General features: G+C 46.5%; 1 protein-coding gene across 3 annotated transcripts in view; it reads right to left on the bottom strand.

Moving 5' to 3' along the window:
• Positions 1 to 24,066, bottom strand: part of TBCE (tubulin folding cofactor E) — an 81,485-nt gene that overhangs the window by 4,395 nt on the left and 53,024 nt on the right. For 2 of the 3 annotated variants that reach the window (XM_025361480.1, XM_025361469.1), the window contains exons 5-15: positions 23,343 to 23,431; positions 15,427 to 15,526; positions 13,384 to 13,483; positions 10,225 to 10,301; positions 8,713 to 8,808; positions 8,005 to 8,069; positions 7,849 to 7,913; positions 6,999 to 7,151; positions 5,566 to 5,719; positions 2,618 to 2,686; positions 1,595 to 1,654 (exon numbers count right to left, since the gene is read on the bottom strand). In XM_025361480.1, the coding sequence (XP_025217265.1) occupies positions 1,595 to 1,654; positions 2,618 to 2,686; positions 5,566 to 5,719; positions 6,999 to 7,151; positions 7,849 to 7,913; positions 8,005 to 8,069; positions 8,713 to 8,808; positions 10,225 to 10,301; positions 13,384 to 13,483; positions 15,427 to 15,526; positions 23,343 to 23,431 (1,028 nt within the window). Of the gene's footprint in view, positions 1 to 1,594; positions 1,655 to 2,617; positions 2,687 to 5,565; positions 5,720 to 6,998; positions 7,152 to 7,848; positions 7,914 to 8,004; positions 8,070 to 8,712; positions 8,809 to 10,224; positions 10,302 to 11,400; positions 11,554 to 13,383; positions 13,484 to 15,426; positions 15,527 to 23,342; positions 23,432 to 24,066 lie in introns of all 3 variants that reach the window. The other variant, XM_025361462.1, reaches the window with a different exon arrangement.

Below are 24,066 nucleotides of genomic sequence, written 5' to 3'. Positions count from 1 at the left end.
GGAGGCGGAGGTGGGAGGATCACTTGATGATCAAGGTGATGGAGCCTGCAGTGAGCCGAGATGGCACCACTGCACTCCAGCCTGAGTGACAACCAGACCCCGTCTGGAAAACGATAAAAAAATAAAACAGTCCTGGCCCTCTTTGACTAGTCTGTGTTCACCAGGGCCTTTACTGGCAGTATTTAAGTTTGAAAACAGAATAATGAAGGGGGAAATCACTAATTCTAATCCATTATATAGCAGTAGCCAAATTACGTATTACAGGAGTAGAAACTAGATTGTGAATAAATAAAAATGGAGACGTTCTGGTAAATTAACACTAAATGGATGGTTATCAATCAGAAAGCTACTTCTCTGAACACAACTAAAGCCTTCTTTATATAAGCAACACCATGATAAGCTTGCTTTATCTGATAGAAACTAATTTAAAAATCAATGGGAATTTACTGCACTGACAGGCAAACAAACCCAGTGTACTAGAGTCATTAAGCTGATGTGTATTTCATTTATTTAAATCCTCACTGCTCTAAATTTACCGTTTATATTTTAGCAGTTAGCTATGAGTCAAGTTTAATCTTGAGAATTCACAGTATCATGGCAAACTCAAAAATAGACTATAATTTCATTTTTATTTTGAGTGAAAGTTTAAGGTAAGTTATGTTGATCTAATTTATTGACACAAGCATATTTGTTTTCCAAATAAAAGTAATTCAGTTCCAGTAGCACATTTTTTTTTTTTTTAAGTTCTAAGGTAGTTTTCCCAAAACCATTTCAGGGTGTCCATTAAAAGAGCATCTACAGATTGTTTTTGCAGGGACTCCTGATCCGTCAGGAGCAGAAGTAGAAAGTAAGCAAAGTCACAAACCTCCCATAAGAATTCAGCTCCTCTCTTATGAAGGGATGAGAAGCAGACCCCAAACCCAGTGTCACAGTCTCCCTGGAAACAGCAACAGGCTTGGGGAATGCTTCTGAAAGTCTATGCCATTCAAGATCTCAGGCTTTTGGTTAAAAATACAATTTAGGCCAACTGCAGTGGCTCATGCCTATAACCCCATCACTTTGGGAGGCTGAGGCAGGCGGATGGCTTTGAGCTCAGGAATTCGAGACCAGCCTGGGCAACGTGGCGAAACCCATCTCTACAAAAAATACAAAAATTAGCCGGGCGTTGGTGGCTCGCACCTGTAGTCCCAGCTACATGGAGGCCGAGGCTGGAGAAATGCTTGAGCCTAGGAAGCAGAGGCTGCTGTGGGCTGAGATGGTGCCACTGCACTCCAACCTGGGTGACAGAGGCCCTGTCTCAAAATAAAATTGTGTGTGTGTGTGTGTGTGTTTGTGTGTGTAATTATATGCAGGGGCTTCCAATTTTAACAAAACTGCTTTCAGCTGATAAAGTTATGGGAGACCTGAACTTTTGGGGGCATGGGGGAGTGACATTAGCATGATTGACTGTATTTTAGAATATAAAAGACTAATGAAAACCTCTAAGCTCTGAGGTCCACACTTTGAGACATGAGTTAAAGGTTTTAATTTTAGCTGACTCATACCTAGGCCGATGATTCAGAGTTTAAGGAAAAGATAGGCTCATTTTTCTTACCCGGCAGTTGTTTCTCTAGGACTTTCTGATCAAGTTGATCAGGGTATTTTATCTTCAGTGCTTTAAGAGAAACGAAGAAAAAGACTAATTGATATCTACTATTATATGGATTTAAATTATCCACACACATCAACAGATGGCCAAATGATAGAGCTATGCAGTGCAAACTGGCAGGTCTAATCAATGTTTAAAATCCTTCCATGAATTGCTAACAACAACAAAAATAGCTGGACACCACTTTCCCTTTTCCCTGCTTAGTGCTTCTTTCCTGACAGCTTGGACAGGTTTTCAAGTCATAAATTCACAAATCACAATTTGGTTCACAACTCCATTACCTCCCACATTTGTAACACTATTAAATGAGTTTAAAACATAGGAGTTGCAAAAATGTATAAGAATTTAGATATGTTTTAAAGAATTCATTTCTTTGGGTGTGGTGGCTCACGCCTCTAATCCCAGCATTTTGGGAGGCCAAGGCAGGTGGATCTCCTGAGGTCAGGAGTTCGAGACCAGCCTGGACAACATGGTTAAACCCCGTCTCTACTAAAAATACAAAATGAGCTGGGCATGGTGGCGCATGCCTGTAATCCCAGCTACCTGGGAGGCTGAGGCAGGAGAATCACTTGAACCCGGGAGGTGGAGGCTGCCATGAGCTGAGATCGTGCCACTGCACTCCAGTCTGGCAACAAGAGCAAAACTCCATCTCAATTTAAAAAAAAAGAAAGTTAGCTGGGCGTGGTGGTGTATGCCCATAGTCCCAGTTACTCCAGAGGCTGAGGCGGGAGAATCACTTAGAACCTGGGAGGCAGAGGTTGCAATGAGCTGAGATCACGCCACTGCACTCCAGCCTGGGGGACAGAGGGAGACTGTCTCAGAAAAAAAAAAAAAAAAAAAAAGACTTCATTTAAAACTCAAAGCATTTACTTAAGTACTTAAGAGATACACACTTAAAAGAAACACACTATCTGTTTCGGCACCTAAGGACTCAAATACAAATAAACTATTTGAATCTGAGCGTCTTACTTAGTAGCTGGTTTTTGAGCATAAATGGTTGTTGTGTTTTGAGTTCCCAATCTTCAGGTGCACCATATTCTGTTTAAGAAATCAAAAGAGATGAATGATAAACCAAAGGCCACTATAAGAGAAGAAAAAAAAAAAAAAGCATAGGTAAGTATCCAGACAGCCTGTGCCTTTCCCAGGACACATGGAGCTGCCTTTATTCAGTGTGATTTTTAGGAGTAATAGACAACAACCACTCCTGAGGGCAGAATCGTCTGTCTACCCAGAGCTGCAGACTCTGTAACTTACCTGGCTCATTGTTAATGACCAGTGAAACTCAACAGAAGACAATAAATGAAAAGCAACGTGTTTACACGTGTATTAACATCATTGTTCCTTAGGTGTCCTCACTCAAACTAGCAAGAGAAGACTGCCCTCAAATACTTCAAATGTTTTCCCCAAGTGTCACCTTTGGTAACAGTTCTTTCTGCGCTGAGAGAAACCTGGTGCCACCTGAGACACAATCCACAAGACACCTTCCCCAAGTTTCAACCAGACCGTGCAGTGCCAGGCTGGGCGCTCAGTACCACACTGCAAACCAGTTCCTCGGCCGGGACCACGGCCTCCATAGAAGAGGAAAGCAGAACTTTTTTCCTGCTCTACGCCAAACAGTGACAGAATTTCTCTAAATCCCCCCTGTATCTGTGCTTTTGTCTTCTAGCATTCTGAGCAGTGAATACTCAACAATACCTGGCCAGCTGCTTCAGAATCTTCCCTTGCCCACCCCCAAGTGATTTAGAATTCAAGGAGTGGAGTGTGGCCAGGAAATTGGGCCGGCTAATGGAGTCATTTGAAAGTGATTCCTCCAGGCTGCTTTTCTTCCTTAAAGACACTGTTCAAGCCTAAAGCATTTATGCAGTGAGCTTCTTGCATTAAGAAATATAGAAAAGGAAAATCACATAAAAGCGAAATGTGGAATAATAATGAAGGCAAAACAAAATGGAAAGTACATCAGGGACAAAGACTCATGAATTCTTAGCTTCAAAGCCTGAAGAACCAGGCTGGAGGATTTAACGAACCACTGTGCATGCCAAGTGCCAGCCTTGGTAGTGAGCCCTGGGGATGAGAGCTTACTGCAGAACTACACTCTCATGCGAACTTTCCTGTTCACTAGAACTACCTGTGGGGCTATAAAAAAAACGATGCCGGCCGGGTGCAGTGGCTCTCGCCTGTAATCCCAGCACTTTGGGAGGCCAAGGCGGGCAGATCACCTGAGCTGAGGAGTTTCTGAGACCAGCCTGGCCAACCTGATGAAACCCCATCTCTACTAAAAATACAAAAAAATTAGCCAGGCATCGTAGCAGACGCCTGTAATCCCAGCTCCTCAGGAGGCTGAAGCAGGAGAATCACTTAAACCCAGCAGGTAGAGGTTGCAGTGAGCCGAGATCGCGCCATTTCACTCCAGTCTGGACAACAGGAGTGAAAATGCCTCAAAAAAAAAAAAAAAAAAAAAAAATAGGGATGCCTCAGAGATAAACTGGAGTGCTTCCTACCCTTTCTACAGTGGAGCATGGTGCACCACCTGAAACCTAGTGAACATGTGCAAAGAGAAGAACCTATATTTAAGAAGTGCTTTCCTGGCCAGGCGCGGTGGCTCACCCCTGTAATCCCAGTGCTTAGGGAGGCCGAAGTGGGCGGATCACGAGGTCAGGAGATCGAGACCATCCTGGCTAACATGGTGAAACCCCATCTCTACTAAAAATACAAAAAATTAGCTGGGTGTGGTGGTGGGTGCCTGTAGTCCCAGCTACTCGGGAGGCTGAGGCAGGAGAATGGCGTGAACCCAGGAGGTGGAGCTTGCAGTGAGCCAAGATCATGCCACTACACTCCAGCCTGGGCGACAGAGCGAGCCTCCGTCTCAAAAAAAAAAAAAGAAGAAGTGCTTTCCCGGCCGGGCGTGGTGGCTCATGCCTGTAATCCCAGCACTTTGGGAGGCTGAGGCAGGCAGATCACAAAGCCAGGAGTTCAAGGCCAGCCTGGCTAGCATGATGAAGACCCATCTCTACTAAAAATACAAAAAAAAATTAGCCAGGCATGGTAGCGCATGCCTGTAATCCCAGCTTCTCAGGAGGCTGAGGCAGGATAATTGCTTGAACCTGGGAGGCCGAGGTTGCAGTGAGCCAATACTGCACCACTGCACTCCAGCCTGGGCAACAGAGCGAAACTCCGTCTCAAAAAAATATATACAAAAATTAGGCATAGTGGTGCGCACCTGTAGTCCCAGCTACTCTGGAAGCTGAGGCAGGAGAATCACTTGAACCCAGGAGGTGGAGGTTGCAATGAGCAGAGATTGTGCCACTGCATTCCAGCCTGGGTGACAGAGCAAGACCCTGTCTCAAGAAAAGAAAAAAAAAAGAAAAAGAAGTGCTTTCCTGCCGGGCATGGTGTCTCACACCTATAATCCCAGCACTTGGAGAAGCTGAGGTGGGTGGATCACTTGAGGTCAGGAGTTCGAGACCAGCCTGGCCAATATGGTGAAACCCCATCTCTACTAACAATACAAAAATTAGCTGGGCGTGGTGGCGGGCGCCTCTAATCCCAGCTACGCGGGAGGCTAAGACAGGAGAATAACTTGAACCCGGGAGGCAGAGGTTGCAGTGAGATCACTCCGCCTGGGCGACAGAGCAAGACTCCATCTCTTAAAAATAAAAAAATTGCGTTCCCTTCCCCAAATGCAACTCTCTCCGTTTCAGGAACATACACAGTCTCCCAGGTTCCTCCTGCTGAGAGACACTGCTCTTGCCCTGCTGCCCTCGCCCCAGGAAAGTACCTATAGTCCATTCAGATGAACAGAAAAAGCCCAGGAAAGGAAGGGCAAAAGCAACACTGAGAACCTCTTTTGATACCCAAGGGAACACTCTGTTCCAGCGGGAAATCCGCCACCTGCAGGCCACCAGCGTATACGCACGTACTCAGGCAGAGGAACTGGTATCTAGGATGGGCTCTCAGGAATTCTTCGCTGAGTCTGTTTTTGTCCGGATCCTGATGTCCACCAGCCTGTTTCCACTCATTTCCAAAAGCTTTTCGATAGTCAAGCTCAGCTGTCCGCCTCTCCTTGGGGAGAATCTATGTTGGTGTGACATAAAAACAAATCTGTTAGAAAGACTTTTTCTAACAGGTCCTTTGCGTTTTGCACTTTGTCCTTCCTCCACAGCACATGCAGAGAATAATCAAATTGAGAGGGACAAGCTATAGTTTTCACTCTTCTTTTTAACACTGACAGAACTCAGGGGTTTATTAGAAAAGAAAAAAGAATTTGTTTTACACTTTTTTTAAAAATTTGAGATGGAGTCTCGCTCTGTCGCCCAGGCTACGGTACAGTGGTATGATCTCAGCTCACTGCAACTTCCGCCTCCCAGGTTCACGTGATTCTCCTGCCTCAGCCTCTGGAGTAGCTGGGATTACCGGTGCATGCCACTATGCCCAGCTAATTTTTTTGTATTTTTAGTAGAGACGGGGTTTCACCGTGTTAGCCAGATGGTCTCGGTCTCCTGATCTCGTGATCCACCAACCATGGCCTCCCAAAGTGCTGGGATTACAGGCCTGAGCCACCATGCCTGGCCTACGCTTTTAATTCATGAGAGTACTTGCACGTAGGCCAGTTTCAGGACTATGCCAGGTACCTTGGGTCACCTCCTCGAGGTCTGCCTGGAGGCGCCTGCCCTGGTGGAGCTGACCGACTCCTAGTGAATGCACAAAAGTGCTGGCAAGGACAAGGCATGGGCTTCCCACTTTTATGGGGAAGAGTAGCTGAGAAGGAGAAGAGAAAGCAGCTCTGTGGTTCGGTTCTTTCTGCCTACATTCCCTGAAAACATGGAGAAGCTGCCTGGGATTCCTCAAACGACAGCGCACTGCTGTCGCTGCTCTCTCCTGAGGAGCTGGAAAAGAACTGTTATTATGAAACTGCACAAGGCTAATCTTTTACCATTCCGAGGAAAGCTACATCTCACCTCCTTTACAATATTCAAAACCAATTTCTTTTTACTTTTTTTTTAAAATTAAGACAGGGTCTCACTCCATTGCCCAGGCTGGAGTGCAGTGGCATGTTCATGGCTCACTGCAGCCTTGGCCTCCCGGGCTCAGGTGATTCTTCCACCCCAGCCTCCTGAGCAGCTGGGACTACAGGCACTTACAGGCGTGTAACACCACGCAGCGAATTTTTGTATTTTTTGTTGAGATGGGGTTTCACCAGGTTGCTCAGGCTGGTCTCGAACTCCTGGACTCCAATGATCAGCCTGCCTCAGCCTCCCAAAGTGCTGGGATTACAGGCATGAGCCATGGCGCGTGGCCTAAAATCATTTATTTTCTAGTCTAAAAAATAGCTAGTCACGACGCCAGTGCTCACCTCACATTTGTTCAGGGTCTTCAGCTGGCCAATGCTGGCAATAATGAGCTGCCGCGTCATGTTTGCTTCTTTGTCCTCCTTGGTCAGGGGGTTTCTTAGGCAGGACAAAGCCCGTAGACTTGGTAACTTGTCTAGCTCATTGAAAAATGACCACTGAAACACAGCAAAAGGAAATAAATGAAAAGCAGTATGTTTCCTGCTACTTTTGCAGAAGTTTGAACCAGCGACAGGAAAGCCAGTCCCTACTTCTAATCTGAGGCAGGGAATTTCATCATGCACCAAGCAACCCCCTCTAGAAAGACCACATACTTTCACTCTTTTTTTTGAGACGGAGTTTCGCTCGTTTCCCAAGCTGGAGTGCAATGGTGCAATCTTGGCTTATCGCAGCCTCTGCCTCCGAGTTCAGGCGATTCTCCTGCCTCAGCCTCCCAAGTAGCTGGGATTACAGGCATGTGCCGCCATGCCCAGCTATTTTTTTTTTTTTTTTTTTTTTTTTTTTAGTAGAGATGGAGTTTCACCATGTTGGTCAGGCTGGTCTCGAACTCCCAACCTCAGGGGATCCGCCCGCCTCGGCCTCCCAAAGTGCTGGGAATATAGGCGTGAGCCACCACGCCCAGCCACTTTTACTCTATTAATGTGCCATTTGAGTGTGAAGTCCACTTAGGTGTGAAGTGAACTAATTTCTTTCTTAATATTTTTGGCTTCATATGAGGAGTTCCATGCTGAGGAGGCATTTCTCTTTTGATTTAGGTTTTTTTTTTTTACTTTTCGGTAGAAGGAACCTCCGAACTCTGCCATGACAATGGAAAGAGGCAACAGTGTGCTGGGCATACGCCGAAGCAGCTCTTACTTGTGATATCTGATTGTCATTTACTACAAGGTACTGCAAGGACGGGAACATGGAGGTTTTGCACCCTATAAAAAGAGGAATGAAGTTACACAGTAGAAGTGAAAGAAGTAGCTATAGTATGGGGGGGCAGGATGGAACTTTACTAATCTTATATACCAATTCCAGCATCCGGAAAATGTATAGAAGAGATTCCAACGTCAGAGAGGATTAATTGTTCTAACCTGAAATTCAAAATGTAAAATTTGATTACACAGAACAATCTAAAATGCTATGGGGTATCAACCAGACTCGGTTTGTAAATTTTTTTCTACACCCTAGGTTTTTAATCCCACGTAAAATACTTAGAAACCATGAAGTCCAACTTAGGACATGCAAAGTGAACTCTTTATCCTATATTCTAATGACGCTATAGTCACCTAATGGTTCTTGAGTACCTACTGCTACGTCAGGTGCTAAACGCATCTCAGAGGAAAGAGACACGGTCTACTGCCCGGAGTTTAACGAGTGAAGACTATCGGCATTATCGCCAGGGTCAAACTATTCATTCTTCCAATTATCTGGTACAGACATAGTCCACATTATACAGCGTTCACAAGTACATTTTCTAAGACTATCGGCATTATCGCCAGGGTCAAACTATTCATTCTTCCAATTATCTGGTACAGACATAGTCCACATTATACAGCGTTCACAAGTACATTTTCTAAATGAATTCAAATGAAAATTTTCCAAAGGGAATCACTCAATTTAGAAATTCCATCATTGTTACCACGTTTCTACTGAGAAAGCATACATAGTATATAAAAATTGCTTCACTAAGAATTGACTGAACACTATTGTATCAGGCATTTAGAGGCAAATTACCTGGGCAGGTGGGCTATCAGATACAGCTGATTTTCATCAATTAATTGATTAGAGGAAAGGTCTAATAACTTGACTGTCTGGAGAACATCTGTTGGCCTGTATGGAAAATAAAATTTTTTCACCGTGAATTTCTCTTTTGTTTTCAAAGATACAGCCTTAAAATGCCTGCATTTGATGCGATGGAGGGTTGGGGGTAAAAAGCAAGTGGATATGACTATAAAAGGGCAACCTGAGGGGTTTGGCAATGCACAAATTCCTGCCAGTGTCAATGTCCCACCTAGCCTGTGATCCTATTTCATAGTTTTGCAACTTGTTACCAATGGGGGAACCCGGGTCATGGGTACAAGTGATATCTGTGTATCATTTCTTATAAAACTTGATGTGAATCTATGATTATCTCAAAATTTAAAAATTTAATTTAAAAAACCTGCAGGCCAGGCACGGTGGCTCACGCCTGTAATCCCAGCACTTTGGCAGGCCGAGGTGGGCAGATCACCTGAGATCAGGAGTTCAAGACCAGCCTGGCCAACATGGTGAAACCCCGTCTCTACTAAAAATACAAAAATTAGCCAGGCATGGTGGGCCACGCCTGTAGGCTGAGGCAGGAGAATCACTTGAACCAGGGAGGCGGAGGTTGCAGTGAGCCGAGATGGCGCCACTGCACTCTAGCTGGGCAACAAGAATGAAACTCTATCGCGCAAAAAAAAAAAAAAACCTGCATTTGCCTACATAATGAAACCCTTCTGTACACGAAAATCTTTAAGATTCTGAATCCTTTAATTCAGAATCTGTTGTAAATTTTCTCCCACAATTAGGTTAATTTTACATAGTAATTTAATATTATTAATAAAAAAAAAGGGAGATGAGGCAACAATATATTTCAGAGAACAAGGTTTTACATGTACTTTGGTACAATGACCTGAAACAGATGATGCTAATGAAAAATACATTATTTAATCCTTACAGCATATCCTACAGAACTTCCATTTAGAAATAGCAAATTGGCTGGGCACAGTGGCTCACGAGGTCAGGGGTTCAAGACCAGCCTGGCCAAGATGGTGAAACCCCGTGTCTACTAAAAATAAAGAAAATTAGCCAGGCGTGGTGGCAGGCGCCTATAATCCCAGCTACTCGGGAGGCTGGGGCAGAAGAATCGCTTGAACTCAGGAGGCGGAGGTTACAGTGAGCCGTGATCACCACTGTACTCCAGCCTGGGCGACAGAGACTCCGTCTCAAAAAAAAAAAAAAAAAAGAAACAGCAAGCAGCAAGTTAATACACTGATGCAAAACTAAGATAACTCATGTCTTCACAAATACTTAATTCTGACGAGTTTCCTTTGATTAGAACCAATTAGTCAAATTCTAATTTGCGAAGGCAATGAATAATAAGCATTTTTCCTAATTCTTGTTTACAAATCCTTCTAAAAATTAAGGTGAGATATAATTGAGACCATTTGTTTACTCAGAATGATGACTAATGGGGATAGATGCATTTAAGTAAGCCCTAGTTACCTTTCGGAAATGACAATATTGTTAGACTCCAGGTAGAGTTCCTCCAGGCCCGGGCACCACGCGGCACACCACAGCACCTGGAAGAGAAACTCGGCTCAGGCTCAGGTGGCCTCTGTTGGCTGTTTCTTCCCGGGTGTTCACAGGAACCACCACAAGGATTCAGCTCAGTTACTGTTTCAGCAAACAAGTGCCTCACCGACAGTTCATAAGACTGTTTCAGGCCTGGAATGGTGGTGGGGGGTGATAAATAAAATGTTAAAGGAGTGCATTTTAATGCTGTGGGAGCACATACTGTGGGCACTCTGAGGCCTCGGAGGTAGGTGTCAATGCATGGTTTAGGTAAGGCAGCTACGAGGTGGAACAGGAGATACTAACTGCATGTATTAGTATTTGATAGAATTTGCTTAACCAAAAGAAGTAAATTGATGTTAAACACCTTTCCTCAATTCTAAATGCCAATCTGGGTTTGTAAAGGATATGCTAATTTTTCATATCCTTTCATAAATTTCTCAACAGTTATTTCTTCTTTCATTATTTTTTAATTATACATTTTTTTAAGTTTTCATAATATATTTACAACAAATATCCTACATCCATGATTCTCTCCAGTCAAAAGTTCTTTGAGGTCAGGCACAGTGGCTCATGCCTGTAATCCCAGCACTTTGGGAGGCCGAGGCAGGTGGATCACTTGAGGTCAGGAGGTGGAGACCAGCCTGCCCAACAGGATGAAAGCCCATTACTACTAAAAATACAAAAATGGCCGGGTATGGTGGCACACACCTGTAATCCCAGCACTTTGGGAGGCTGAGGCGGGCAGACTGCTTGAGGTCGGGAGTTTGAGACCAGCCTGGACAACATGGCGAAAACCCATCTCGACTAAAAATACAAAAAATTAGCCACGCATAGTGGTGCATGTCTGTGATCCCAGCTAATTGGGAGGCTGAGGCAGGAGAATCGTTTTGCCCAGGAGGCGGAGGTTGCAGTGAGTCAATATCACACCACTGCACTCCAGCCTGGGCAACAGAGCAAGACTCCATCTCAAAAACAAAATAGTTGAGATAACGCCCTTGGCCATGGCCAGAGAATGGAATCATCTGACTCATCCATCCTGCAAACTGTCCTGCAGATAGCACAGGTTTTAAACTAGCTGTTAAACCTGCCCGTGACCTTGTTGGCCTTGGCCACGTTCATCCACATGGATATATGGTCCTTGGCACTGATGACGCAGTTGCTGGTGGAACATTTCTGCCGCATGCACAGGTCCACGAACTTGCTGGCATCTTTCTGCATGTCAAGACTGTGCCTGCTGCTACCACACTGCACATGAGCCTAATTTTTTTTTACAAAAAAAAAACTTTTACAAAAAATTTTTTACAAAAAATTATTATATATTATATAATTATATATAATTATTACATAATTATATATAATAATATATATAGCATCTACAGGATCTCTCAATGTTGCCTAGGTGGGTCTTGAACTCCTGGCCTCAAGCAGTTCTCCTGCCTGGGCCTCCCAAAGTGCTGGCTGGAATTACAGGTGAGAGCCCCCATGCCCAGCCTCACCAACTATTTCTAAATTTTCTCACTGGAACTTTACTGTCATCTCTACCACCTGAATTTCTGTGTGCCCTTCCTAGTTTATTTGGAGGGTGAGGTGGGTCTTGCTCTGTCGCCCAGGATGGAGTGCAAAGGTGCAGTCCTAGCTCACGGCAGCCTCAAACTCCTGGGCTCAAGTGATCCTCCCACCTTAGCCTCCCAAAGTGCTGGGACTGCAGGTGTCAGCCCCAGTGCGTGGCCCCTTCTTGTCTTCCAGCTGCATCTACACTGGAGAGGGAGTAAGCGCCTCACAGAGGAGGGGCCCTAGGAAAGAGGCTCTGTGGGCATATTAAGGGCACAAGGGACCCACCTGTCTCTCACTGAGCAGCCTCTGTGGCACTTCCTGGGTGAACATAGCTGGGAATGTATTTCTACACCCTTGGTTTGAAAGTGGAATGCCCGAACTGGGTGCGGAGGCTCACTCCTGTAATCCCAGCACTTTGGGAGGCCGAGGCGGACAGATCATTTTAGGTCAGGAGTTCAAGACCATCCTGGCCAACATGGTGAAACCCCGTCCCTACTAAAAATACAAAAATAAGCTGGGCATGGTGGCAGGCGCCTGTAATCCCAGCTACTTGGGAGGCTGAGGCAGGAGAATCGCTTGAACCCGGGAGGCGGAGGTTGCAGTGAACCGAGATTGCGCCACTGCACTCCAGCTTGGGCAACAGAGCGAAGACTCTGTTTCAAGAAAAATAAATGAATAAAAATGAAAGTGGGCTGGGCACGGTGGCTCTGGCCTGTAATCACAGCCCTTTGGGAGGCCGAGGTGGGCAGATCACCTGAGGTCAGGAGTTCGAGACCAACCTGACCAACATGGAGAAACCCAGTCTCTACTAAAAATACAAAATTAGATGGGCCTGGTGGCGCATGCCTGTCATCCCAGCTACTCGGGAGGCTTGAGGCGGGAGAATCACTTGAACCTGGGTGGTGGAGGTTGCAGTGAGCCGAGATCGCGCCACTGCACTCCAGCCTGAGCAACAAGAGCAAAACTCCGTCTCAAAAAAAAAAAAAAAAAAAAAAAAAACAGACAGTGGCATGCTCTGGGTGTGTGAAGTCAGCACACCTCAGAGGAAGTTGTACTGCCAGACATAAGTCCCAAACGCTGCTGTGCCGAGGACCCACAAGTCTACTTTTGAGCCCAGCTGTATAAAATGAACAGCGGCTTCCAAAAGCCGAACTTCTAACAAGAAAAGGATGTGAGGACCTTTCTGCTGCTTGGCTTCTGTTCTAAAAAAAACTTACAGGAAAACTCAGGGAGCTATCAATAGCTAACACGACGCTCAGCACATCCTCGGTGCATACCGCAACGGAGCGCCACTGTTTATAAAGGCCCCAGAACAAGTCCAAGTGAGCTGAGAGAGGACACGGATTCCTAGATGCAAAACTCAACTACGATGCGCTTTTAACTCGTTTTTACAAGGCACTTTAAAGAATCTTGTTATCTATTAATAGATATTGGGATGATTTAAACGAAGCCACAGTTATACTTCAATTCCCTACTAAATCAAACATTTTAAATTGCTTATTAATGTGTAATAAACCAAAGAAATATGATTACCTCAGCCCACGTTATTCCTGTTTGATTGAGGACTAAAACCTTCAGTGCAGAAAACGTTCCAGTTAATGCTGAACCGGAGGGAAATTTTAGTTTATTTTCACTGTGTAGAAAAAGAAGATACAATATACTTATTTCTATACAGTAAACCCAACTGAAATAGTCGTTGAAAGCAACAACTTGGGTTTTAATCTAAGGGGTTTGATTTGTTTCAATCTTAAAATGGAAATCACTTTTTTAATGATTCAAGTGAATCAAGACTACCTAATTTTTAACATTTACAATTTACAACTTTTTGGGATCAGCTGTGTGAAGATGCTTTCACAGGATTAGGGCAGCCGTATGCGGCTGCAGGCTTCTTAAACCCGAAACTCAGGCGTTTGCAAGGTGAGCTTCCAGCTTCACAAGACATGGCTCTGGATAGTGCAAAGCAAAGTCCCGTTCTCCAGTCTTACTGATACACTGAATCGTGGGCTAGCATTTTGCTTCTCTAAACATAGAGTCTGCCCTTTGGCTAGGAGGATGGATGAAATTATGGCTAGGAGGATGGATGAAATTATTGTCCCTTAAATTCTTTCTCAAAACTCTATTCAATCCTGACAGTCACTTTGAAAGAAGATATATTAAAAAACACAAGCCCATATTTCCGAAGATGAGACACCATGGGTTGAGTTACCCCTATTTGCTCTATTTGGGAGCACAATTCATTCAGGCCTACCTGCTATACTGTACACTCACCTGTCTATGCAAAAATGGTTTAAGAATGAAAGGGGAAACCTGTGCCAGGCATGGAAGCTCACGCCTATAATCCCAGCACTTTGGGAGGCCAAGGCAGATGGATCACCTGAGGTCAGGAGTTCAAGACTAGCCTGGTCAACATGATGAAACCCTGTCTCTACTAAAAATACAAAAATTAGCCGGGCATGGTGGCAGGTGCCTCTAGTCCCAGCTACTTGGGAGGCTGAGGAAGGAGAATCACTTGAACCTGGGAGGCGAAGGGTGCAGTGAGCCGAGATCCTACCACTGCACTCCAGCCTGGGCAACAAAAAAAAAAAAAAAAAAAAAAAAAAGGAGGAAGCCTGGCTAAACCCTTGGAAAGTTAGGTTCTGAGATTAAAATAAATCAAATACTCAGGAAGGCCTGGAAAACTGTGACATTAGTAAAATAGTTAGATTAACGAAAAATCCTTATCAAAACAGAATTAAACAGTATCCCAATGAAATTACTCATTCCTACAGCAATTAAATGCTAGAAGGTTTCAAATTTCAAATAAACAAGCACTTTTAATAATATCACCTCTCCTCTCCTACTCCACAATTAAATATCACCTCCCACAACCTTCCATCTTTATGGTCAGGCTAAAAAGAAATAAGATCTTGCAGTTCAATGTCAATCTAACTCATCCCCCACCTGATAAAAGTTAAAACACATTCCTTATTCATGAATCACCCATGTGACTGTTTGCAAGGCTATAATAATCGATGTGCCCTTAAAGATTAAAGTGTCCTTACAGAGGCGGGACGTGGTGGCTCACACCTATAATTCCAGCACTTTGGGAGGCCGAGACAGGTGGAAAACCTGAGGTCAGGAGTTCAAGATCAGCCTGGCCAACATGGCGAAACCCTGCTTCTACTAAAAATACAAAAAGTAGCCGGCAGTGGTGGTGGGCACCGATAGTCCCAGCTACTCAGGAGGGTGAAGTAGGAGAATCCCTTGAACCCAGGAAGGGGAGGTTGCAGTGAGCCGAGATTGCACCATTGCACTCCAGCCTGGGCAACAAGGGTGAGACTCCATCTCAAAAATACATGTCTGCAGCTCCATTTCACAGGCGGCTTGTGTTAGAAAGGAAAATAATTTGGGGCTGCTCTTCATTAAAAGGAAAACCTTACTGAGGACTTCTATACCCTCACTATCAGCCTGAGTAATTTCTTCTTAACTCCTGCATCATCAGGTGGCAGCCTTAATCTTTCTGCCTCAGAGATGCTGTGAGGGAGCAAGGAGATGACTTTTATTGTTCATGAAAATTCGGCAACCAAGAGTTCATACCTGAGATTAAGGACTTCCAGGTGTCTGAGCTGATCAGCAATGTGGATCACTTCATCCCATGATGACAACAGGTTTTTTGACAAATCTACCCTTCTAATATCTAAAAGCACATGTTAAGAAACAGTAATTTCAAAAGATTCACAAAAGACATAAAAGTAGTTACTCTTATTTCCTCAGCATGAGTGCTTTAACCTTTCATTTTATACCCTCTAGTTAACTTGAAATTTTTTCAGGAGTACATAATACTTTTTTTTTTTTTTTTGAGGCAGAGTCTCGCTCTGTCACCCAGGCTAGAGTGCAGTGGCCGGATCTCGGCTCATTGCAAGCTCCGCCTCCCGGGTTTACGCCATTCTCCTGCCTCAGCCTCCCGAGTAGCTGGGACTACAGGAGCTCGCCACCTCGCCCGGCTAGTTTTTTGTATATTTTTTAGTAGAGACGGGGTTTCACTGTGTTAGCCAGGATGGTCTCGATCTCCTGACCTCATGATCCGCCCGTCTCGGCCTCCCAAAGTGCTGGGATTACAGGCTTGAGCCACCGCGCCCGGCCATAATACTTTTAAGTTATCCAAAACTTCACTGAGAAACTAAAAAGTTCATTATCCGGCCAGGCGCGATGGCTCACGCCTGTAATCCCAGCACTTTGGGATGCCAAGGTCGGGGGATCACTTGAGGTCAGGAGTTCAAGACCAGCCTGGCCCACATGGCAAAACCCTGTCTCTACTAAAAATACAGAAATTAACCAGGTGTGGTGGCATGTGCTTGTAATTCCAGCTACTCAGGAGGTTGAGGCACGAGAATCTCTAGAGCCGGGGAGGCGGAGGTTGCAGGGAGTGGAGATTGCACCACTGCACTCCAGCCTGGATGACGGAGTGAGACTGTCTCAAAAAACTAAAAATAAATTAAAAGTTCATTGTTATATACTCAAAACTTGAGACAAACATCTACAATCAAATGAAAAAGAACCAAATGTCATAACATTAAACCATCCTAGCACTATCCAACAAAAGGAGAGGGGAAAAGCGGTGAGGGTAACTTTGATTTCTTAAGCACCTAAGGTATACACACAAGCCTCACCCCAGCACATGACCTTCTATGGGGCACCATTACCATAGGAATCTCCAGATAAATAGCATCTGCAGGGGAGATAAGAGGGGTCAACTTGGGACACATGTTCAAAAGTGCATGACTTAGGAATTGAGAGGGTGTCCCGTAGCCTGGAAGCAGTTATAACAGTATCACTCCAACTGCCCCTGATACAGGGGTTCAGAGAGGATAACACTGGAAAAGCAAAGCTGATGGGCAGCACATGCAGGTGAGGGGCTAGGTGCAGGTGCAGCACCATCAGGAAGGGGCACAGCTTAGCCAGGTCCCCGCAGAGAAAAAGGAGCTTGCAGCAGGACCGGGTCAGCTAGCGGAGGAGCCTACACTCTCATCTAATATGTGTATGTGTGGAAATTATTCAGTGTACTGGTCTATTCTGCAAGTAATTATTTAGGGCCAGGAGCATCACAGTGGCAAAGCAGAGTCTCATCAGGGAGAGATGATCGTGACACAGGGGCCTCTACAGTGTGTCACAGGCAGGCCTGTCTGTGCTCAGGGACAGAGCAGAGCACACAGGAAAGGTGTGTGGCTGTTTTATATGCAGTGCTCAGGGAAGACCACCTCCTCCAACAAGAGGGCATCTGAGCAGAGAGCTGAGGGAAATGGGGGGACGCCATCTGGGAGAGGAGCACGCGGCAGAGGAGTGACAAGAGCAAAGGCCCTGGGATGGGAACGAGCTCAGCCTATGACCGGGACGGCCGGCGCCTGTGTGACTGGAGCAGATGGGCTTGGGGGTACTAGAAACAAGGTCACAAGGGACAAGGGGCCAGGCCACACATCACAAAGGCCTTGCAGGCCACTTCAGTCTTTGCTAGTCTTTGCTTGAAATGGGAGATACTGGAGGCTTTGGAACAGCGACAGATGACCTGGGTCTTTTAAAAATCACTCTGCTTTGACTTTGATCTATACTATGTCCAAAAAAAAAAAAGGAAAAGTCACTGTGCTGCTGGGTTGAGCACGATTGCAGGAAACAAAGGAGGGCTGGGAGTCTCCCGGAGGCCAGAGCAGAGCAGCAGCATGAGAGGGCAGACCACGGCAGAGGGGGCGTCTGACTCTGGACTGGGGCTCACAGGATTGCCAGTGGATTTAGGTGTGAGGCATGGGAGACAGGGAGTGTCAAGGACAACTCCAAGATCTGTGGCCTGTGCAACTGGAACTGTCATTTACTAAGAGGGGAAGACTATAGGATGGGCAGGCGTGAGGGGTCTTAGTTTGGGACATGCTAAATCTATGATGGCTATGAGACATCCAGACAGAGGTATCAAAGCAGCGGCTGGAGAGACAGATGTCCAAGAGGGCAGGCCGTGGAGGAGTGCCAGCCACACCCCAGAAGGTCTCTCAAGAAGCCAGGAGCTCCCATATCTGAGCCTCAGGGTACACCCAACACCCTGCAACCAGAGAAAGGTCCCATAGAAGTGACTGACGAGGACTGGCCAGTGACAGAAGAAGAGCTCTAAGATCCAGGCCAGGCGCGGTGGCTCACGCCTGTAATCCCAGCACTCTGAGAGGCCAAAGTGGGCAGATCACCTGAGGTCAGGAGTTCGAGACCAGCCTGGCCAACATGGTGAAACCCTGTCTCTACTAAAGCTACAAAAATCAGGCCGGGAACTGTGACTCATGCCTGTAATCCCAGCACTTTGGGAGGCCGAGGCGGGTGGATCACCTGAGGTTGGGAGTTCGAGACCAGCCTGACCAACACGGAGAAACCCCGTCTCTACTAAAAATATAAAATTAGCCGGGCGTGGTGGCGCATGTCTGTAATCCCAGTTACTCGGGAAGCTGAGGCAGGAGAATCGTTTGAACCCAGGAGGCGGAGGTAGTGGTGAGCCAAGATCGTGCCATCGCATTCCAGCCTGGGCAATAAGAGCAAAACTCTATCTCAAAAAAAGAAAAAAAAAAACCACAAAAATCAGCCAAGGGTGGTGGCACGCACCTGTGGTCCCAGCTACACAGGCGGCTGAGGCAGGAGAATCGCTTGAACCTGAGTACCAGAAGGTTGCGGTGAGCCGAGATCACGCCGCTGCACTCCAGCCTGGGTGAAAGAGTGAGACTCCATCTCAAAAAAAAAAAAAAAGAGCTCTAAGATCCAGTAATAACAGCAGCAGCAGGGACAGCCACCGCCCTCACTGCTGCCGCCACTGCCAACCAGACCCAGGCGCTATGCTGATTTCTGGGTTGTTTTCCTTTTTCACAGTAGAAAAAACAGCGGCACAGCAGTCAGAGAGCTGTGTCATTGTGTGCAAATGAACAAGCGGGAAATTACACCCAAGTCAGCCTCCATTCAAAACCCATTTCATTGCACCCCTTAATGCAACAGGGGTCATCAAACGTACATAAAACGTGGAGAAAGTTTCTTTACAAAAACAGCGGCATCACTCCAAAGCATTGGTTAGAAAGGAAATAATTTTAGGCAGGAACCAATTAGGAAGCTCTGCAAGAAGGTCAGGAACAAGGGAAGGATGGCAGAGAAGATGCGAAGAAAGGGATGACTCCAAACCCGGTCGCCAGCTATCCATGCCCAAATCCTGCCAGCTGCCTGGACTATTACAGTCCAAGAGCTAACAATGGGGTCTACCCTCGTAAACAGTTGCATTTCAACTGGTAGTATGAGTACCTACAGGATAGCCTTGATTTTGCTGTGGCCGTCGCATCAAATGGAAGGCAAAAGAGTCAGGCTGCTGAAAATTCCAGACCCGGCAAACACCCTCCAGGTCCCCTCAGGCCCCTCCTCCACCCTTGGGGACACACCTGCATGATGGCTTCTGTAAACTGTTCCTCCGCTGCTCCTCCTCAGCCTCCCCTTGGCTGCCCTAGCTTCCTGACACCGCCTCACGCAGGCTCATGCAAGGGGTGCTTTCCAGGCCTCTGGGTGACACTTTGGCCACCCTGTGTTTCCATTAACCCTGCTAAATCGGCTGTTAGGCTGCTGAGGAAGGGTTTAAGTCCAATCACGCTGTTTCCCATTATGTAGCCTAGAGTTGTAATTGCCTCTAAGGTCTGTACAGAGCATACAGACCACCTACATCCTGAAATCAGCTACGAACAACAGCTCTCAATATGTGGTTGCCCCTCCCACACACACCGTTCAAGGAGCCCCCGTGAACGCACAGGTCAGGCCTCCGGGCACAGATTCTCCTCCGCAGGTCATGAGGGAGGAGGCGGCTCATCCCCTCCCCTGGAAGTGCCCTGAGATTTGACATACCCAGGTCTGCAGCGCTCCCACTGCCTTGAGTTCTGGTCGAGTAAATAACCTCAAAGACAGACCAACTCAAAACAGGATGACTGGATTAAGCACCCAAAGCAATACTTCAACTTCTGGCGAGAATTCAATTGGGACCTGCAAGACATTCATCACTGTATCTGCAAACACCAACCGTGACTGGATGATCTCGTGAAACCTCATTTCTTCGTGCCCTGGGGGACATTTTTCTCCAGAAAAGTGCAGTATGAACAAACAACATGCTGATTCTCCAGGACACTGCTGACAGCTCTGAGCAACCCAACGGCCAGCACTCCCAAACCCATCTACTGCCACATCTGTTCTTTTTTTTGAGACGGAGTCTTGCTCTTGTCACCCAGGCTAGAGTGCAATGGCGCGATCTCGGCTCACTGCAACCTCCGCCTCCCAGGTTCAAGCGATTCTCCTGCCTCACCTTCCCAAGTAGCTGGGATAACAGGCATGCACCACCATGCCCGGCTAATTTTTGTACTTTTAGTAGAGATGGGGTTTCACCACATTGATCAGGCTGTTCTCTAACTCCTGACCTTAGGTGATCCACCCGCCTTGGCCTCCCAAAGTGCTGGAATTACAGGCATGAGCCACCACACCTGGTCCCCCACCCTCCTTTTATTTTATTTTTTTTTGAGATGGAGTCCCGCTCTGTCACCCAGGCTAGAGTACAGTGGTATGATCTCGGCTCACTGCAATCTCTGCCTCCCGGGTTCAAGTGATTCTCCTGCCTCAGCCTCCTCCTGAGTAGCTGGGATTACAGGCACCTGTAACCATACCCGGTTTATTTTTGTATTTTTAGTACAGACAGGGTTTTACCATGTTGGCCAGGCTGGTCTTGAACTCCTGACCTCAGATTCCATCCGCCTTGGCCTCCCAAAGTGCTGGGATTACAGGCATGAGCTACTGCACACGGCCTGATGACCAATCTTCTGAAATAGTTTAGGAATAGACCAGGCAGAATGCAGAATGCTCTGACACTTCTGTGGCACTGGCTCCTTAGCAAACTCTTTTCTGCATCCACTCCATTCCCCTGACTCCAGCTGCTTAGCTCTGAAAATGACCGCATATTTGCAGCACACTGGGGGCAACGGAGGCGGCTGCTCAGGGGCACAGAGTGGATGTTGCAGCTACCATAGGTCCCAACGGACCCCCAGGCTGTTTCCCCCAAGGGAACTGAAACCGCAGACACGCAGATGGAGAGAGTTCTGATCTAATTTCCTTCATTGCACCATCTGGGCATTTTGCCAAAGAGAGCTACTTCACCTGGCATCTCTGCACTCAGAAAAAAACTGATCAAAACTGATACTTTTTGCAAAAGTTATTATGTACAGATCAAATAGACTTAATGAATTGAGGAAAGACTTTTTAAAGTTAGAGAAAGTCTATTTGGTTTCCATGGGAAATTCTTCTTTTTGTTGAGACACAGTCTCGCTCTGTTACCCAGGCTGGAGTACAATGGCATGACCTCAGCTCACTGCCACCTCCGCCTCCTGGGTTCAAGCGATTCTCCCTGCCTCAGCCTCCCAAGTAGCTGGGATTACAGGCATGCACCACCATGCCTGGCTAATTTTTGTATTTTTAGTAGAGATGGGGTTTCACCATGTTGGCCAGGTTGGTCTCAAACTCCTGACCTCAGGTGATCCGCCCACCTCAGCCTCCCAAAGTGCTGGGATTACAGGTATGAGCCACTGCACCTAGCCTCCGTGGGAAATTTCTTTTTTTTTTTTTTTTTTTTGAGACGGAGTCTCGATCTGTCATCCAGGCTGGACTGTAGTGGCGTGATCTCGGCTCACTGCAAGCTCCGCCTCCCAGGTTCAAGCCATTCTCCTGCCTCAGCCTCCCAAGTAGCTGTGACTACAGGCACCCGCCACAATGCCTGGCTAATTTTTTTGTATTTTTCGTAGAGACGGGGTTTCACTGTGTTAGCCAGGATGGTCTCGATCTCCTGACCTCGTGATCCACCCCTCTTGGCCTCCCAAAGTGCTGGGATTACAGGCGTGAGCCACCGCACCCAGCCGGGAAACTTCCTAATAGAAACAGGGTCTAGCTGTCATCTAGGCTGAAGTACAGTGCATGACAGGCTCATCACAGCCTTGAACTCCTGAGCTCAAGCAGTCCTGCCACCTCAGCCTCCTGAGTAGCTGAGATGACAGGCACATGCCACTACACCCTGTTTTGTTTGTCTTGTTTAATTTTTTATAGAGACAAGGTCTCGTAATGTTCCCAAGGCTGGTCTCAAACTCCTGGCCTCAAGCAGTCCTCCAGTCTCAGCCTCCCAAAGTGTTGAGATTATCGGCATGAGCCACCATGCCCATCCTCGAAATTTTCTTTTAACTCCAACATTTTTGCTTATGGGCAAAAAAGCAATATATGACAAAAATAACACTAATAAGAGAAGGTAGAGAAAAGAGATTCCAAACTTCATAAAGAGCCTCTTTTGGAGTATTATAACAAAGTGCATTCAGCTGCATGAAACCAGAACCAGAGTCTTTCCCACTAAAAATAACTGCATGAGGCCAGGTGTGTGGCTCATGCCTATAATCTCAGCACTTTGGGAGGCCAAGGTGGGCGAATCACCTGAGGTCAGGAGTTCGTGACCAGCCTCGCCAATGTGGCGAAACCCCATCTCTACTAAAAATACAAAAATTAGCCAGATGTGGTAGCAGGCACCTGTAATCCCAGCTACTCGGGAGGCTGGGGCAGAGGAATCGCTTGATCCTGGGAGGTGGGAGTTACAGTGAGCTGAGATCACGCCACAGCACTCCAGCCTGGGCAACAGAGCAAGGTTCCATCTCAAAAAAAAAAAAAAAAAAAGAAAGAAATGCATGAGAAAACAGACCAGGGCTGAAGCAGATTCATCTTGGGTTCCCGGTACACTGTCAGCGGCCCAGGTTCCCTCTCCTCTGCTCTCCCAATCTGTACCAGATGGCTTTCTTCACACTTGTAAGACAGCTGCCAAAGCCCTGGGCATTCCATCCACTCAAGGCAGGGGGCAGGGGAAAAGCAACAGGCAAAAGGCAGAGGCCAACCAAGTGTGCCCCCTTTCTTTTTTGAGACGAAGTCTTGCTCTGTCGTCAGGCTGAGTGCACTGGCGCGATCTTAGCTCGCTGCAACCTCTGCCTACCGGGTTCAAGCAATTCTCCTGCCTCAGCCTCCTGAGTGGCTGGGACTACAGGCACATGCCACCATACCCGGCAATTTTTTGTATTTTTAGTAGAGACAGGTTTCACCATCTTGGCCAGGATGGTCTTGATCTCCTGACCTTGTGATCCACCTGCCTCAGCCTCCCAAAGTGCTAGGATTACAGGCGTGAGCCACTGCACCCTGCCAAGTGTGCCTCCTTTCAAGGAGCCCGGTCCAGAAACTTCCACCTCAACTAGGGGAAGTCATGCTGGCAAACTTGCAAGCAAAGGCGTCTGGGAAGGTAAATAATATATCTGGGCCCCAACTACACCAAGCAAAACTGAACTGCATTAGGAAGGAAGTTGTGAATAACGGACAATGGGTAGGCAATTAGCAGTCTCTGGCACAGGCATCAAATCCAAAGTCAGATTCCAGTAACAAGCTCTCGGTGAAAAGGATACTGGGACATGCTTCGGCAACTCCTCCTTTTTCACCAGCACAACTTACTGCACAGTTCCTCAGAGAAACTTCTTGCAACTTGCTCAGCTGACTGCATGAAAAACAGAGTTCACATGGATACGTAAGCACGTATGCTATCCACTGGCCCTTTAAAAAATTAAACACATTTCAGACATATAAAAGGGTACCAAAAATAATATACAAATACCAGTAACTATCACCCAAATTAAGAAATAAAACATTATCAAAAAAAGAGCACTACAAATATTACAAATGCAGCTGAAGTCCTCTGGGGCCCTCTCCAAACACGATTCTCCCTCTACTCCCCAGGGGTAACCTTTTTTTTTTTTTTTTTGAGCTGGAGTCTCGCTGTGTTGCCCAGGCTGGAGTGCAGTGGCACGATCTAGGCTCGCTGCAGCCTCCACCTCCCAGGTTCAGGTGATTCTCCTGCCTCAGCCTCCCGAGTAGCTGGGATTACAGGCGCTTGCTACCACACCCGGCTAATTTTTGCGTTTTTAGTAGAGACAGGGTTTCACCATGTTGGCCAGACTGGTCTCGAACTCCTGACCTCAAGTGATCCACCCACCTCGGCCTCCCAAAGTGCTAGGATTACAGGTGTGAGCCACTGCACCCGGCCCTCCCCGGGGTAACCTTATACTTACACTACATTTGGTGTTTATTTAATCTTAAGCACTTCTTTTTTTTTTTTTTTTTTTTTTTTTTGGC

This window comes from Theropithecus gelada, chromosome 1 (assembly GCF_003255815.1).
Source record: "Theropithecus gelada isolate Dixy chromosome 1, Tgel_1.0, whole genome shotgun sequence".
In the NCBI taxonomy this organism is placed as follows: Eukaryota; Metazoa; Chordata; class Mammalia; order Primates; family Cercopithecidae; genus Theropithecus; species Theropithecus gelada.
This window is presented reverse-complemented; position numbering and strand designations above follow the sequence as displayed.